The sequence below is a fragment of the Schistosoma mansoni genome (genome assembly GCF_000237925.1).
Source record: "Schistosoma mansoni, WGS project CABG00000000 data, supercontig 0037, strain Puerto Rico, whole genome shotgun sequence".
Taxonomy (NCBI): domain Eukaryota; kingdom Metazoa; phylum Platyhelminthes; class Trematoda; order Strigeidida; family Schistosomatidae; genus Schistosoma; species Schistosoma mansoni.
In genome coordinates, this window is record NW_017386026.1 from 1188967 (window position 1) to 1201926 (window position 12960).

At 37.3% G+C, this 12960-nt stretch overlaps 2 protein-coding genes across 3 annotated transcripts in view; both read left to right on the forward strand.

Annotated features, from left to right (window-relative positions):
* The window catches only part of Smp_083530.1 (calpain-7 (C02 family)), a gene marked incomplete at both ends in the record, with an annotated part of 55041 nt that overhangs the window by 6285 nt on the left and 35796 nt on the right, over positions 1-12960 (forward strand). For both annotated transcript variants that reach the window (XM_018790751.1, XM_018790752.1), the window contains one exon: positions 3487-3844. In XM_018790751.1, coding sequence (XP_018645992.1) covers positions 3487-3844 — 358 coding nt within the window. The remainder of the gene's footprint in view (positions 1-3486; positions 3845-12960) is intronic.
* Positions 6682-7176, forward strand: Smp_188070 (ubiquitin carboxyl-terminal hydrolase of the cysteine proteinase fold, putative; the record flags this gene model as incomplete). Its single annotated transcript, XM_018790753.1, has 1 exon — positions 6682-7176. The coding sequence occupies one exon, from the start codon at positions 6682-6684 to the stop codon at positions 6991-6993; it is 312 nt and encodes a 103-aa protein (XP_018645993.1). The 3' UTR covers positions 6994-7176.

Consider the following 12960-nt stretch of genomic DNA (forward strand, 5'->3'; position numbering starts at 1 on the left):
GACTAAAATTACTTTTTTATATGTTACTATCATTGAAGTAACTGCTTCTATGAATTCGGTATTCATCTTGTTGTTCTAATGAGACAAGGCAACTTGAACGGAGCATATATGTACCCAGTCCCATGTTGTAGGTGACTGACTTTAGTTCCTGGGTTTTTAAGACTTTTATTTTGTGGATTCTTTCTCCCTGAATTATACTGTCTGTGCTTAATATTTTCTACTATCACTGATACCGTTACTACTTTTATTATTCTGGGATTTGTGTTAACAATTTCATCTTAATCTGGTTGCGTGGTATAACGACTTTAACAGATGAAAGTAAGTGTCTGGTTATTATGACTAAGCAACTTACGTATAACTACTTGCATTGTATTGGTTTTGTTCATTTTCATACTATGGAATAAATATCAGTTGAAGTAAACATTCAGCATGATTTTAGATTATTTTACTTTTTACGTAATAATTTCAGTTTGATTTCACATTTGCTCGTAGTTATAATGTGTAATGTTTTCAGCAGTCATATATTTAACTTATATATGTAGAGTTCACATATCTCATACGATGGAAACAATGTGAAATACCACTAGCTTATCGGATGTACAAATACGTTTGATTATCAGTAGTATTTACGTGCACCACAATATACACATGTGTAATACATATTTTCTTTAGTGAAAGAAAAATCCAAATATAGTTGTTTCTATAGAAGTGAATGTAGTCTGACCATTTCACGTTTGATATCTGATTGGTTCTTCGCTACGATTGTTTATTAATTTTTCTAGTAGATAGGTCGATATATTTCAAGTGATTCGTATCTATCATATGATTCAATTAAACGTGATATATATATATATATTTTTCTTTGAATATTTCAATTATCAAAACCTATTTACCAGAGTTACTACATACCTTAATCATCTAAAGTTCATGAATGTAAATCTACCGTTAGACAAATCAGATTTCTTTTCTTGAAATTCAGTAGCATCCAATTTTTTTCCTTTCTCTGATAGTCATTCCCGTTATTTACTCTAAACTGTTCAACGTCAATTATAGAAGTTCGTTCCAGAGAATAGCATTCATAGTACTAAGAATAGTTCCATTAACAAGAGAACTATGTAACTAATGATACTGTTTCGTTAGCTTATTTTAAGGTCAGTTACATGATGTCTACTTTTCTCACGCATCACAGCCTAAATAGATTGACCAATTAATATATATTGATATAACCTACAAAAATATCTCCATTTGAGAGTATTTTGTTAGCATGTTTGACCCATTTTCCCCTGTAGTAAATACCCCCTTAATCGAATGCTTTGTTGATTTGCGATTATTTAGGGTTATCTCTTGTTAGTTTTGGGATACTACTGCGCCATCACATGATTGGTTGTATATCGTCGCACCACAGTTTACCCATCAGTTGTTATTACTTTTGTGTAAACGTTGTGAAAATATTTTCATGTATTTTTAAAATAGATCTACATGTCATTCAATATAATTAGTGCTGATAGGAATGCGTTAAAAACGATCTGTTTGGAAAAAAATACGTCTATTTGTTTCTTGTCCAAGATTTTTCCGTTAGGTGAAACACAAAGTTTTTTATACACTGAAGTAAAAGGATAGAAATGGCTTGTGTTATTCCCGGTCCTAATGTTAAATGCTTGAAATTGGGAACGCAAGACTAGTGCGAATGAAAATTTATTGACCCCCCAGGATCACTCCCACTAACCTTGATTGTTTAAAAATAGGACCAATCAGTGCGCTCCAATATGATTTTTCCTGAAGCACACTTATTGCTCTGTCCTGCAAACAACTTGTAACTCAAGAAAGTGGATACTGTTGTAGTTTGGAACAGCATTCAAAACTTCAGGATTAGACGAACAACTAGCCCAGAAAACAGTTTACCCAAGTGATTTTTGATTATTTGGACGAAATTCAGCCTATTCTAAGGAAGACCCTTGTAGGGTTACAATCTCTGTTCAATTAATCAGAAGACACCAAATATAAATAAATGCATTACATCAGTTATGGGTACCTCGACGTTCTTTGTATCGTTTGACCTCACCTACGTATTCTCAGCAATCCAAGATCTTGAAGATATTAAATGATATTTTCCTTATTAAAATTAGTTATCATACGGTCGATAGTCAACATCCTAGTTTTGGTATATACTCCGTGACCTTGAAGTGGTTTACTAATTCCTGATTAACCGATTGTCATAATTCATACACTAGACTGAAAAAATCATTCCTTTTAGAAAGTTGTTGGTGCATAGAAACGTGAAGTGTCCTTATTTCGTACTCTAGTATTACAAAACTAAACAATTACGTTGTTAAGCCAGTCTTGTTGGAATTTTGTGATATAATCGGAAAGAAGTCGTTTTTACCAGATAAAATGTGAATGTAACATGTCAGTTGAGCAATCAGCTAATAAATGTTATAGCTTGATGATGATTGAATCGTGTGGACCTAGACACTTAAGATGCCAACCGAATCACAGATCAATCATAACAACGTATACTGATATAATTATGGAATGGCAGTAGGTGAACAAGCAGTTTACAACATAAAATAGTCTAATTTATGTGAAACATAAGAGTGTGTCTGTCGATATGTAATAAACAATCACACTTTACTCTCACCAAACATATCAATAAGTCTTTGGATTTGCCTAACCCTCACCTATTTTAAAGTGGTAACCCACTTGGTAAAATGACAGACTAACAAATAGTTGTAGGTTTTCCAGACAAAAATACCAGTACACAGAACACCTGTCGTTTATCCAGCTTGGTGATATTTCTAGAGCTCTTACGCAATATTGCTCATAGCTAAGTACATCAACCTGTACTCACTAAATGAGTTACAAGTTTGTAGTAAACTGAAATTTCTCGGATTGAATGTATGAAATAGTTGGAATAGGTGGCTAGATTATTTCGCTGATATAGTTCAATATTTTTTAATGGATGCTGACAGTCACCTATTTTGTACCTTGCTTCCTTCCATCATTTTCCTGGTTCTGTGTTTCGCATTACCCATTATTTACATAATCCACGCCTTGACGTTTTTCTACTATTTAACTATTGCACTATTACACCAGAACTCTCATTAGTGTTCGGTTGTAATACTTATATGTTAAATATTCTGAGCCATTGAATTCGGTTTTATATGTTTATTATTAAGGCTAGTACAGTTAATTTTAAATCATTTGATATAGATTGTTTCACTGATTAGGTATACTCAATTGAACAACTCACAATAAATTCTGCCGTACAGTTCTACTGTCATATGAATTGTTTCAAAGAAATTTCCATATACTACTCCTGTAAACTGGCAAAACAAGTCCTAATTATTCACGAATTATATTTTGTAAAATACATGATAGTGAATTTCCTTTAACAGTTGTGTATCCTTTTTGTAATGATAAATTTCAGCTTATAGTTTTTTTTGTCTTTTATGCTTCTTATATTTCAATAATTATTGTGTGATATAGCAATTCATCAACTTTTACGGCTGATCAATATATTCAATCTACAATGGACGCGAATTTCAAACCAAAGCCATCTCGTTCTTACAATACAAATAAACAGTCCTGTTCAGCTGACTCTATACAGAACCCTGGTGAAAACACTTTAAATGACGACTCTGGCTCATCATCATCGTCGGTAGTTGCGCGTCTTTTTGGAGGTACTATGTTAAGACACACTTCTTGTGTAGAGTGTCAACATGTCTCCAGTTCTAGACAGGAACAATTTATTTGTCTATACGTTCCACTAACTAAACCACGGGAATTGCTGTATCAAGACCAGGCACCTAGTGAAAACCCAAGTTTTGTTACCAAGATTCCTGAAGTAAGTCTGTGCCTACCGTTTTTACATCTCACTGTAATTATTGTCAGAAGTTTGCTCAGTGAGCTTTAAAACGTAAGAGAACTGAATGTTGCTCCCATGGGATAACGGTTTATACTATCCGCCTTTATCCATTGGATAACAGGTTTCAAGCAACAGTCCATTTACTTAGGTTTACGGGTGGTGTTAAAGAAGAATTTCTAGCCTTTTCACAACAGATGGCAGCTCAGGACTTATTTCAGGATTTCGATCGTTCTTACTAAGTTACATCAGCGTTGTGTCCAAGGTTTTATGTATGGAATCTTGTCAACTGTTGTAAATCATTGACTGAGTAATGCGTGAAATGTCAAAATCAAAACAATGGAATTCGTCTCGAAAACAGTACTATTAGGGAAAACCATGTGACCTGTAAAGATTTATTACAGACCTGCAGTCGTGAGATGTCCGGACTTCCGTTAAACTGTTAGAGAATTCCAAGTAAGAAGTCATTCTATGATTCATGTCTCATCACAATTCTGTGTCGAACTTTTACTAACAACAAATTGAGGAAGTATACCTTCAAAGTTGGCAAGGTATTCCCATCAAAAAAGCTCCCAAGTGGCAGCAAATGTGCCAATTATTACAAAAGGGGGTAGAAATAGTATCTGGAGTAGAAACTAGTTAAAACATTGAAACAATATCATAAGTTGAGTGTCATAGAGAAGTATGTGGAATAGAAGTTTTAAGTTTGGCTAGCCGATATAAACTACTGAATATGATTAGGTAGTATAGTGTGTCGCATCAAAAAGACATAACTTCCCTTATTCTGACTGTCACCTTTTGTACAATAGCACCCAGAAAATGTCGTGGTACAAAATACTACTACTATAATTGTCCCAACGAACCCATCAGGTTGAAATTTTTCATACGAAGAAGTAAACAGTAGTCAAAAGAGCTGTTGAGTTTACTGCAACTTTTTTCATCAAACGAAACAATTTTTGTTTTAAAACTATGGACTTTGAAAGCTTGAAGCATTATATTAATATTTTTTTATAATTTTATGTTGGTATCATTTCAGTCGCCAGCCGGGGCTATTTAATTGTGATGTTTTCATTGTCCTTCTGGGTAACATCAACAAAAACTTCAGATAGAAAAGAAAGTCAGTCATATTAAATGTGCAGACAATAAAATACGTCAATCATGTGTTGATGAATTCGAATACCTCACTCCTATCTGAGTTCTATACTGATTACGTTGTTAAGGATAACAATGTAAGCTTCAGGACCAAACTAACCAGCATAGCTATAAATCCCCACCATGATGTCAAGTGTTACGGCTGTGAACTGATGTCTCATAAGCCTAGTAGTAGATAAAGCACTCAGCCATTAACCCGTGTTTAAAGTTTACTTATCGCTTGACCTCATTTGGCGTGAACGTCCGAGTAGTACCATCATGCGAATGAAGTAAAGTTCAAAATGAAGCACACAAATTTGTATATTATAAATGAGTTCTTCAAAAAGATCTGATAGACTCCAAGCAAAAACCTAAATCAATTAACCTTTTTATAGACATCTGCTTGATAGATCTTTTTATTAACTGTAAAGACTAACTACATTGCGAAATTGGGCTTCACTTTATTGACGAATCAATCAAATTCACGGTAAGAACTCTTGGATTTTTACTCCAAATCCGTTCATCCATATAACTAGTTGTTCTCAGTTCGTGATGAAAACGCACACTCCAATTTCTAAGCCTAACTTCTAACTGAAACACCTGAAACTAATCCCTCATACTAATTCATAATCCTTGTTTGAATGTAGTAAGTGTTTGGCGTTCCTTATGGTCACTTTACTATTGCCCATAAATTATAGTCTCACTTCTGGCTGCGCGAAAAAAAGTACAACTCCTTTAACTGATATTTTTGATGATATCATTTTAAATGTGTTGTGAAAGGTAATTCTGAGGCTTCACTGAACGATGCAGTTTTCACTGTGATCATCTATAGGATGTTCCTACAATTTTCTCATCCTCTTTGTTCATCTTCCATATTTCCATCTTGCCTACTACCATTAATCATGTCACTACTTCTACTTCCCTGTAATTTGGCCTGGTGATTTCATCTCGCTATGATAACATGATGTAACAAATTGGACCCATACATATATGGGCTAAATTCTATTTTGCGAATAATTAATGTTCATAAGACAACTATTATCGAACGGTAGCATAATTCGACAAACTTAACGTACTTATTGACAAGATGGTACATAAAGGGTAAGTATTGTCCACTGTCACTTAAAAACGCAAGTGATTGATAATTTAGAGTCTTGTAAATCATTAACACACCAATTTTATCCAGACCTGACTATGAAATTTAATTCGTTCCTATCATATTGAATTATCTTTACTTCAACTTACATCCTATGTTCTTACCGAATAAAACAGTGACCTTTCGTTTTCTGGTCCGATCACTTTTTGTTGTTGACAGTGATAGTATTATGAAACACTACTGCTAAATGGTATTTGTCTTGGTCTTTTTTTTACGAGACTAAACTATTCAATTGTTTTATTTAGTCTAACATCAAGTACGCATACTTTACGTGCTTTTTTTATGATCATTACAGTCCAATGATTCGGAACTAGTGGAAGACGAAATTACCGAGCCTGGAACGGATTTGTCTACTCTAATACAAACACATTTTACTCGAATTGAACATGTTGCTTCATCAACAAAATGTGAATCATGTGGTAAACACACGGTTCAAGCTAGATCCTTAAAATTACAACAGCTTTCATCACATGTGTTGATTTGTCTAAATGTTTTTAAATATTCTCGAGTTAATCAAACATGTTCAAAAATTATGCATCGTGTCCATATACCAGAACGCTTATCAGTTACGGTATCATCTTCAAACACAGAAACCTATACATACAATGATATTTCTGCAACAAATGATTCTGCTAAATCTAAATTCACTTCCAGAACTTATAGTCTACAAGCAATGATTTTGCATAGTGGCTTATCGGTTAGTTGTGGTCACTACACTTGTGTAGCTAAAGTTGGTATGCAGTGGATATTGTTTGATGATGATAATGCTGACTATACAACATTAGAAGATATTTACTCTGAATCTTTAAACACGCCTTATCTCTTACTGTACAGTCAAACTTAGACATATAGTTCACATATCTATTCCTGTCATTCATTTTTATCTTCAGTTCATAATGAATATGTACTTCATTACGTTTTTAAAGATTTCTCTAGCAATTTTTTGTTACTGAATGCTTTAATTCTACATGTAACTGTAGATTTTGTTTTTCATAATTCATCTAGTTATTCAGAAAATCAAATGATTAAGATAGTGTTTTATTGTGCGCTGTGTCTCAAACTGTACAGTTAATTTCAGGAATTGTTGGGAACTCAAAATCTCATGGTGCATCACTTTTTATTGTTCATCTCAGAGTTGGGTGTGTACATATGAGGGTGGTTGAGTCTAATACAATTAAGATATATAACTGTTGTTGATAGAAAATAACACTAAGAACCGCTTTCTTTCCAAATAAAGATGTTAACTGTAACATATCTGCGTCAATTGACACATCATGTTAGCAGGCCACAAATGTTTGTTATGTTAGACTCTTCATTGAAGAATCTCTGAGTGTTTACTGAAAATTCATTTCTCATTTGTCGTAATCATTCCACCTGTCAACGCTTCAAAGAAGCAAATATTTTTTGTTGTCCTCTACGCGTACTACTTAAAAATGATCAATAGTGTGAGGTTTGTTTAACAAGTATTGATTCCGCATAAACTTTTTCCTTCAATTTCAAACTGTTTCAACTAAAATTTCAGCCTATAAGCACTTACTCTGGTTTTGTTTCATTGTCCTATTCTCAAGACTAAAAATAATTTTCTATATTTTATTTAGATTTAATTATCTTGTGAGAATATCCGTTCAAAACTTAGAAATCTCGAACAAGTGTTTTTCCACATTATGACGCGTCCTGTAATTTAATGACATTTATGTAATATATACTCGTGGACTATTTTCGGTAGGACTCTTGTGATTTAGTTAGTTGTGAAATACACTTTGCTCAGTTATTTATACGACGGTACAACTTACAACAGAATATCAAGCGAGCACGGATTTGTAAATTCTCAGACTTGATTTTCTATTTTGGGCTATTAAGGTGGTAGTGCTTAAATCTCTCACGTGACGATGTTGAGGTTTTCAAGCTCAGATTACCTATTATGCGATAATCCTACAAATTCATTGCGTTTATTCCACTATTATACGCTTTTCTTTACATCCACGACCGACTTCTTGTACGTTTTAGATGTTCCTGTTGACTACCTCCATTATACCAATTTACATTCCAAAATAGTGTACGCGGTGTTGAGTCACTTAGACTAATAGCCACAATGAAACTTGCTTGGTAGAATTTGATCAACATTAAGGGCTTGACACACATGACCTCGGTCAGTAATAAGTGACCAATCAATTGTAAATGTGACATTCTGTTGATTGGTTTGAGGTAATCGGATATCACCAAGTTTCTCAATGAGAGACGTTCCAACTGAGCCACTGGGATAACGTTTCAATTTAAGAAGCTAGGTCTTCGGTATTCGAATCCTACACCTAGCAACAATTCATTCAAGACTGCAGGTATGTTTTGCGAAGAGTGTCCAGTCATTCGGTGTGGTGGACATATTTCGACTCGATCATAACTAAAGGACTTGACAGTGGTTGCTACTCTGTGACCGATTAAGTTCAAATGTGATGAGATATTTAAATAGTTTATAACGATATATAAGAATTTTAACTGTCAAGGATTCCAACTAGGATTCATTTATGTTCGTTTTCGAGGCAGTATAAAAATTGTTACCATGTAAAACAGAGTTGACAATAATGTAAGTAATAGTATTGATTATCTGGATACTTTCGAAATAGAGAATTATTGATTGAGCACTTTCGACGACCATAATCTTCGTTCTACTTTGGAATAACTGTTAGCGATTAGTAGATTGATACATGCAATGAATAAAATGATTTTTGTTTACAACACCTGTCAATTGAATGTATATTCATACATCTGCTTGATACTACCTGTTCCATCATACCAATCGCTTTCCCGTCGAGAAAAGTAGGAGCCCCTCGCTAGAAAGGGTTTACACTTTCGATACCTAGCGGTTTCGTTCGTGGGACTGATCGCGAAGGTGTGATTGTAGGACGAAGACGTTGGCAGAACAGGAAGCGATCAATGATCCTCGAGTTGCCACCAAAGGTCTTTGACGTAGAATAGTACCAGGAGAAACGTACTGTATTGTTTGCTTGGGTCAGCATGCTACACCAGAATGGTTTGTATCCAGAATCTGAGGATTGCGCTCGTAAGGGTTCCAGACCAGAAACACTGCAGACGAAGGAAAGAACCAGATTGAACCAAGAAACCAGGGGCGACTATAATAACCACGTTAGAGACCAAATATATACCATACGTATTTGCAGCCACAGAGATCGACTGAGTGAGTTGACTAGAGCGTAAATGATCAGGCCAGCTTTCGCCAAGGTTGACGGTACCAATAGGGCGATGGTAGGAGGCGTGGGCACGGGGTAAATATAAAATCAAGGAAAAGGAGAAAAGTGTAGCATGTGTGTAGTATTGGGGTAGGGTCCTATACCGTATCGGTTGTTAGTTATGAGGTTAGTCACGAAAGCGTACTCGGCGACCGGAACGTGAGAGGGTAGTCTCGTTCGAACCTCGTGAGCGTGCGATCTCCTCCGCAGTCAAAGGCTGCGTGGTCTGCTGGTCTGGACGTGAGACGAAATTCTCGTCCGTAGACGGGGCAGATGACACGTGGTGTTGACTGGGACATGAGAATAAGGTCTCTGATGCATCTAGCGTGAGATCCGAAGTAGACGCAGAGATCCCGCTAGAGGATTTGATGGATCTAGCAAGCAGTCTCGGCTTATCAGTCTGTAGTCGACGTGTGCTGGCTTGAGAAGATCAACGCTGACTATCTCGACGCGGCCATGTCGATCAACCTCGAAGGTCTTTTTGTGACAGGAAATCACGTGAAGAAGGCCTTCGTAAGCCTGTTGGCTCAGATTGATCGTAAGCTGTCGTGTACCATAGGTAGGAATGACTAAGCCATTCGCAGCTCGTAGTCGAAGCATTGTAGCATGAGACTTGTTGTTACCAATAGGTACGACAGAAACTTGGGCACCTGTATCCATTAGGTACCTAGCGTTAGTGCGATAATCATGCACGTAAACGGCCAAGCTGATGTGAAGGGCCGGCGAGTACAGCCGTATTTACTCGCCGGCTCGGGAGTGTCCTGCCATGTATGAGCAGGGAGCTCGACAATGGCGAGCACCGGCCCCAAAGGCACGATGGAACCAGCACCAACTTGAACTCGCTCCCGAAGCCGCCTTTTGGCGTGGCTTGGAAGATGCCCGCTTAGGACGAGTTGTTACGGCTTTACGAGAACGTGACCCGTGTCGGCGGACGCACGGTTCTATCACGTTAGATCGGTCTCGGAAGCTGAGATGGGTGTGGAAAAATTTATCCCTATCCCTATGAGCCACAGGTCGACAAGCATTGAGTCGTTGTTTGAATGTGACGTTGAGGCAACTATATAGTTGTCTCGGGTGCTAGCTCTTGCTAGGATCCTATCTGCTATGGAGGCCACTTTGTTGAGTTGGTTGTCCTCGAGCAGAGCCGTAAGGGTTGGTTGGATACCAGCTGGTAGGGATTCGAGCCACAATTCTTTGACAATCTCTGAGTCAACTGTCGTATTTCCTATGAGAGATTGCAGGCGCATGAGGTGGTACCTCGGTTTAGCATCACCCATAGGGGGACGTGCTAACAAGGTCCTCAACCGATCCTCTCTTGACGGCAGAAAGAGTCTAAGGATTGCTTCCTTGAGACGATCGTAAACGTTTGGCACGTTTGAATTGAGGACAGCCTCGTGAATCCAATCACCCGATAGAATACTTCCTTTAATCAAAACACGCAAGTGTTCACCACTAGACAAATTACCTAAAAGAAAATTCGAAGAATAATAGGAAGTTTGAAGAGTTGTTGTGGATGCGAAATCGAATACAACGTATATGGAAGAAAATTTATTTTGAAATTTACGTATTAATTTACGGCGGTTCTAGTTTAGTGAGTTCTGTTCAATGACTTTCAGTCGCAATAATTTACTCAGTATTAATTTAGTTATGTTAGCGCGGGAGAATTGTCTTGATATTTCGCATCGTTTGCAATAAACGGCTCACGGAACGATTAGGATCACTTGATGTTGTTGATTCTTGATTGACTAGTTGTCCTGGTAATGTTAAATTTGAATCACAAACTAGTTCAGCGGCTGTACATCCTATATCTTCTTCGATGGTTGAACGGATTCCAATGAGTACAATTGGTAAAGCGTCACTCCACTCTGATTTGTCAGCTTGTGCCATCAGTGAGCTTTTCAATCGGTGGTGAAATCTCTCGAACAGGCTATTAGCTATTGGATGATAAGCTGTTGTTTTGATGTAGTGCACACCCAGAAGTCTAGTAAACTGCTGAAATAGAATGGATTGCAACTGAGGACCACGATCTGTGGTAATGACAGGAGGTACTCCGTAGTTTGATATCCAATGGTCAAGGAAACTGGATGCGACTGTTTCTGCGGATGTGTCTTTGATAGATTTGCTATCGCTCATCTCGAGAACGTGTCCACGGCTGTAAGAATGTGAGTATAGGAGTTTGATGGTGGCAGCGGACCAACTATGTCTTAATGATTATACTGAAAGCGTTTGTCAGGTAGTGGGTGTGTGTCTTTGAACTTTGCTGCGTTCACACTGTATGCAGCTTCATGCCCATTGCTTTATATCCGAGGTAATTTTAGGCCAGACGAAACGTTCCGTGGTGAGTTTTGTGATGGCTAGGATTCCCGGATGTGAAAGTTCGTGTAACTGTTGGAATATTTGTCACCGACAAGCTTTTGGTACAAAGGGGCGGTTATTACCAGTTGAAATGTCGCAAATGATAGATGAGTCTGAGGAAGGAATAGGTACAGGCTTGAGACTCAAGTTAGGCTTTTCTTTGCAGGTTTTCAGATCTGCATCGTCTACTTGCAATTTTGCTATAGTTTCGAGACTGATGTCAAGTTTGTGAACCAGCATGTTGATATCCTTCCTAGATAAGGCGACTGCGACTATGTTGGAGTATCCTTTGATGAACTAGATATCTGTAATGAATTGTGAAATGAAGCCCAGTGGTTTTGCTTCGCGTGTTGAGTGTCTGTCGTGCGAAGTGTTGAGAGAGTAGCACAAAGGTTTATGACTAGTCATTATAGTGAAATCCCGTCCTCGTAATCGAAAGTTGAAATGCTTTCCTGCTAAATACATGGTTAGTAGCTCGCGTCCGAATGTGCTATAACGCTCTTGGGTTGGCGATAGTCGTTTAGAGAAGAACGCTATAGGTGTAATCTTGTCGCTTACATGCTGTTGCAATACTTCCCCTACAGCTTTCTAAGATGCATCGGTGCAGACGATTAAGTGAGTCGTAGGATTGGTTTTTTAGGTGTTGTGACATGGTAGCGTTAGATATCATGGATTTTGCTTTGCCGAAAGCCGTTCTGGCATCAGGAGGTATCGTCAAGGCATCCTCTTTCTTGGGCATCGCTACTGTTTTATCTGTGTTTAACAAATCTGTCAAGGGTTGTAACGTATCAACGCAGTTAGCGAGGAGACGTCCACAAAAATTGCACATCCCAAGAAATCGACGTAATGCTTTTACGGACTAAGGTTCAGGGTAATTGACGATGGCTTCCAATTTTTCTTGTAGTGGTTTTATTCCTTGAGAGTCAATGTGATGTCCCAGAAACTCCAGAGCTGAGACGCCAAATATGCATCTTAAAGGGTTAATCATAACTCCATAACTTTTGAAACGATTGAAGAGTGTGTAAATTCTGTACATGTTCTTCCGTGAATAAGCTAGCGATCAAAACATTGTCGATATAAACAAATATAAAGTATTAACCTTTTGCGACCTCGTTCATGAATCTCTGAAATGTCTGAGCAGCGTTTTTTCGACCGAATGGCATTCTCAAGAATTCAAATCAAGGTCACACACTTAAACAACAAATGCAATC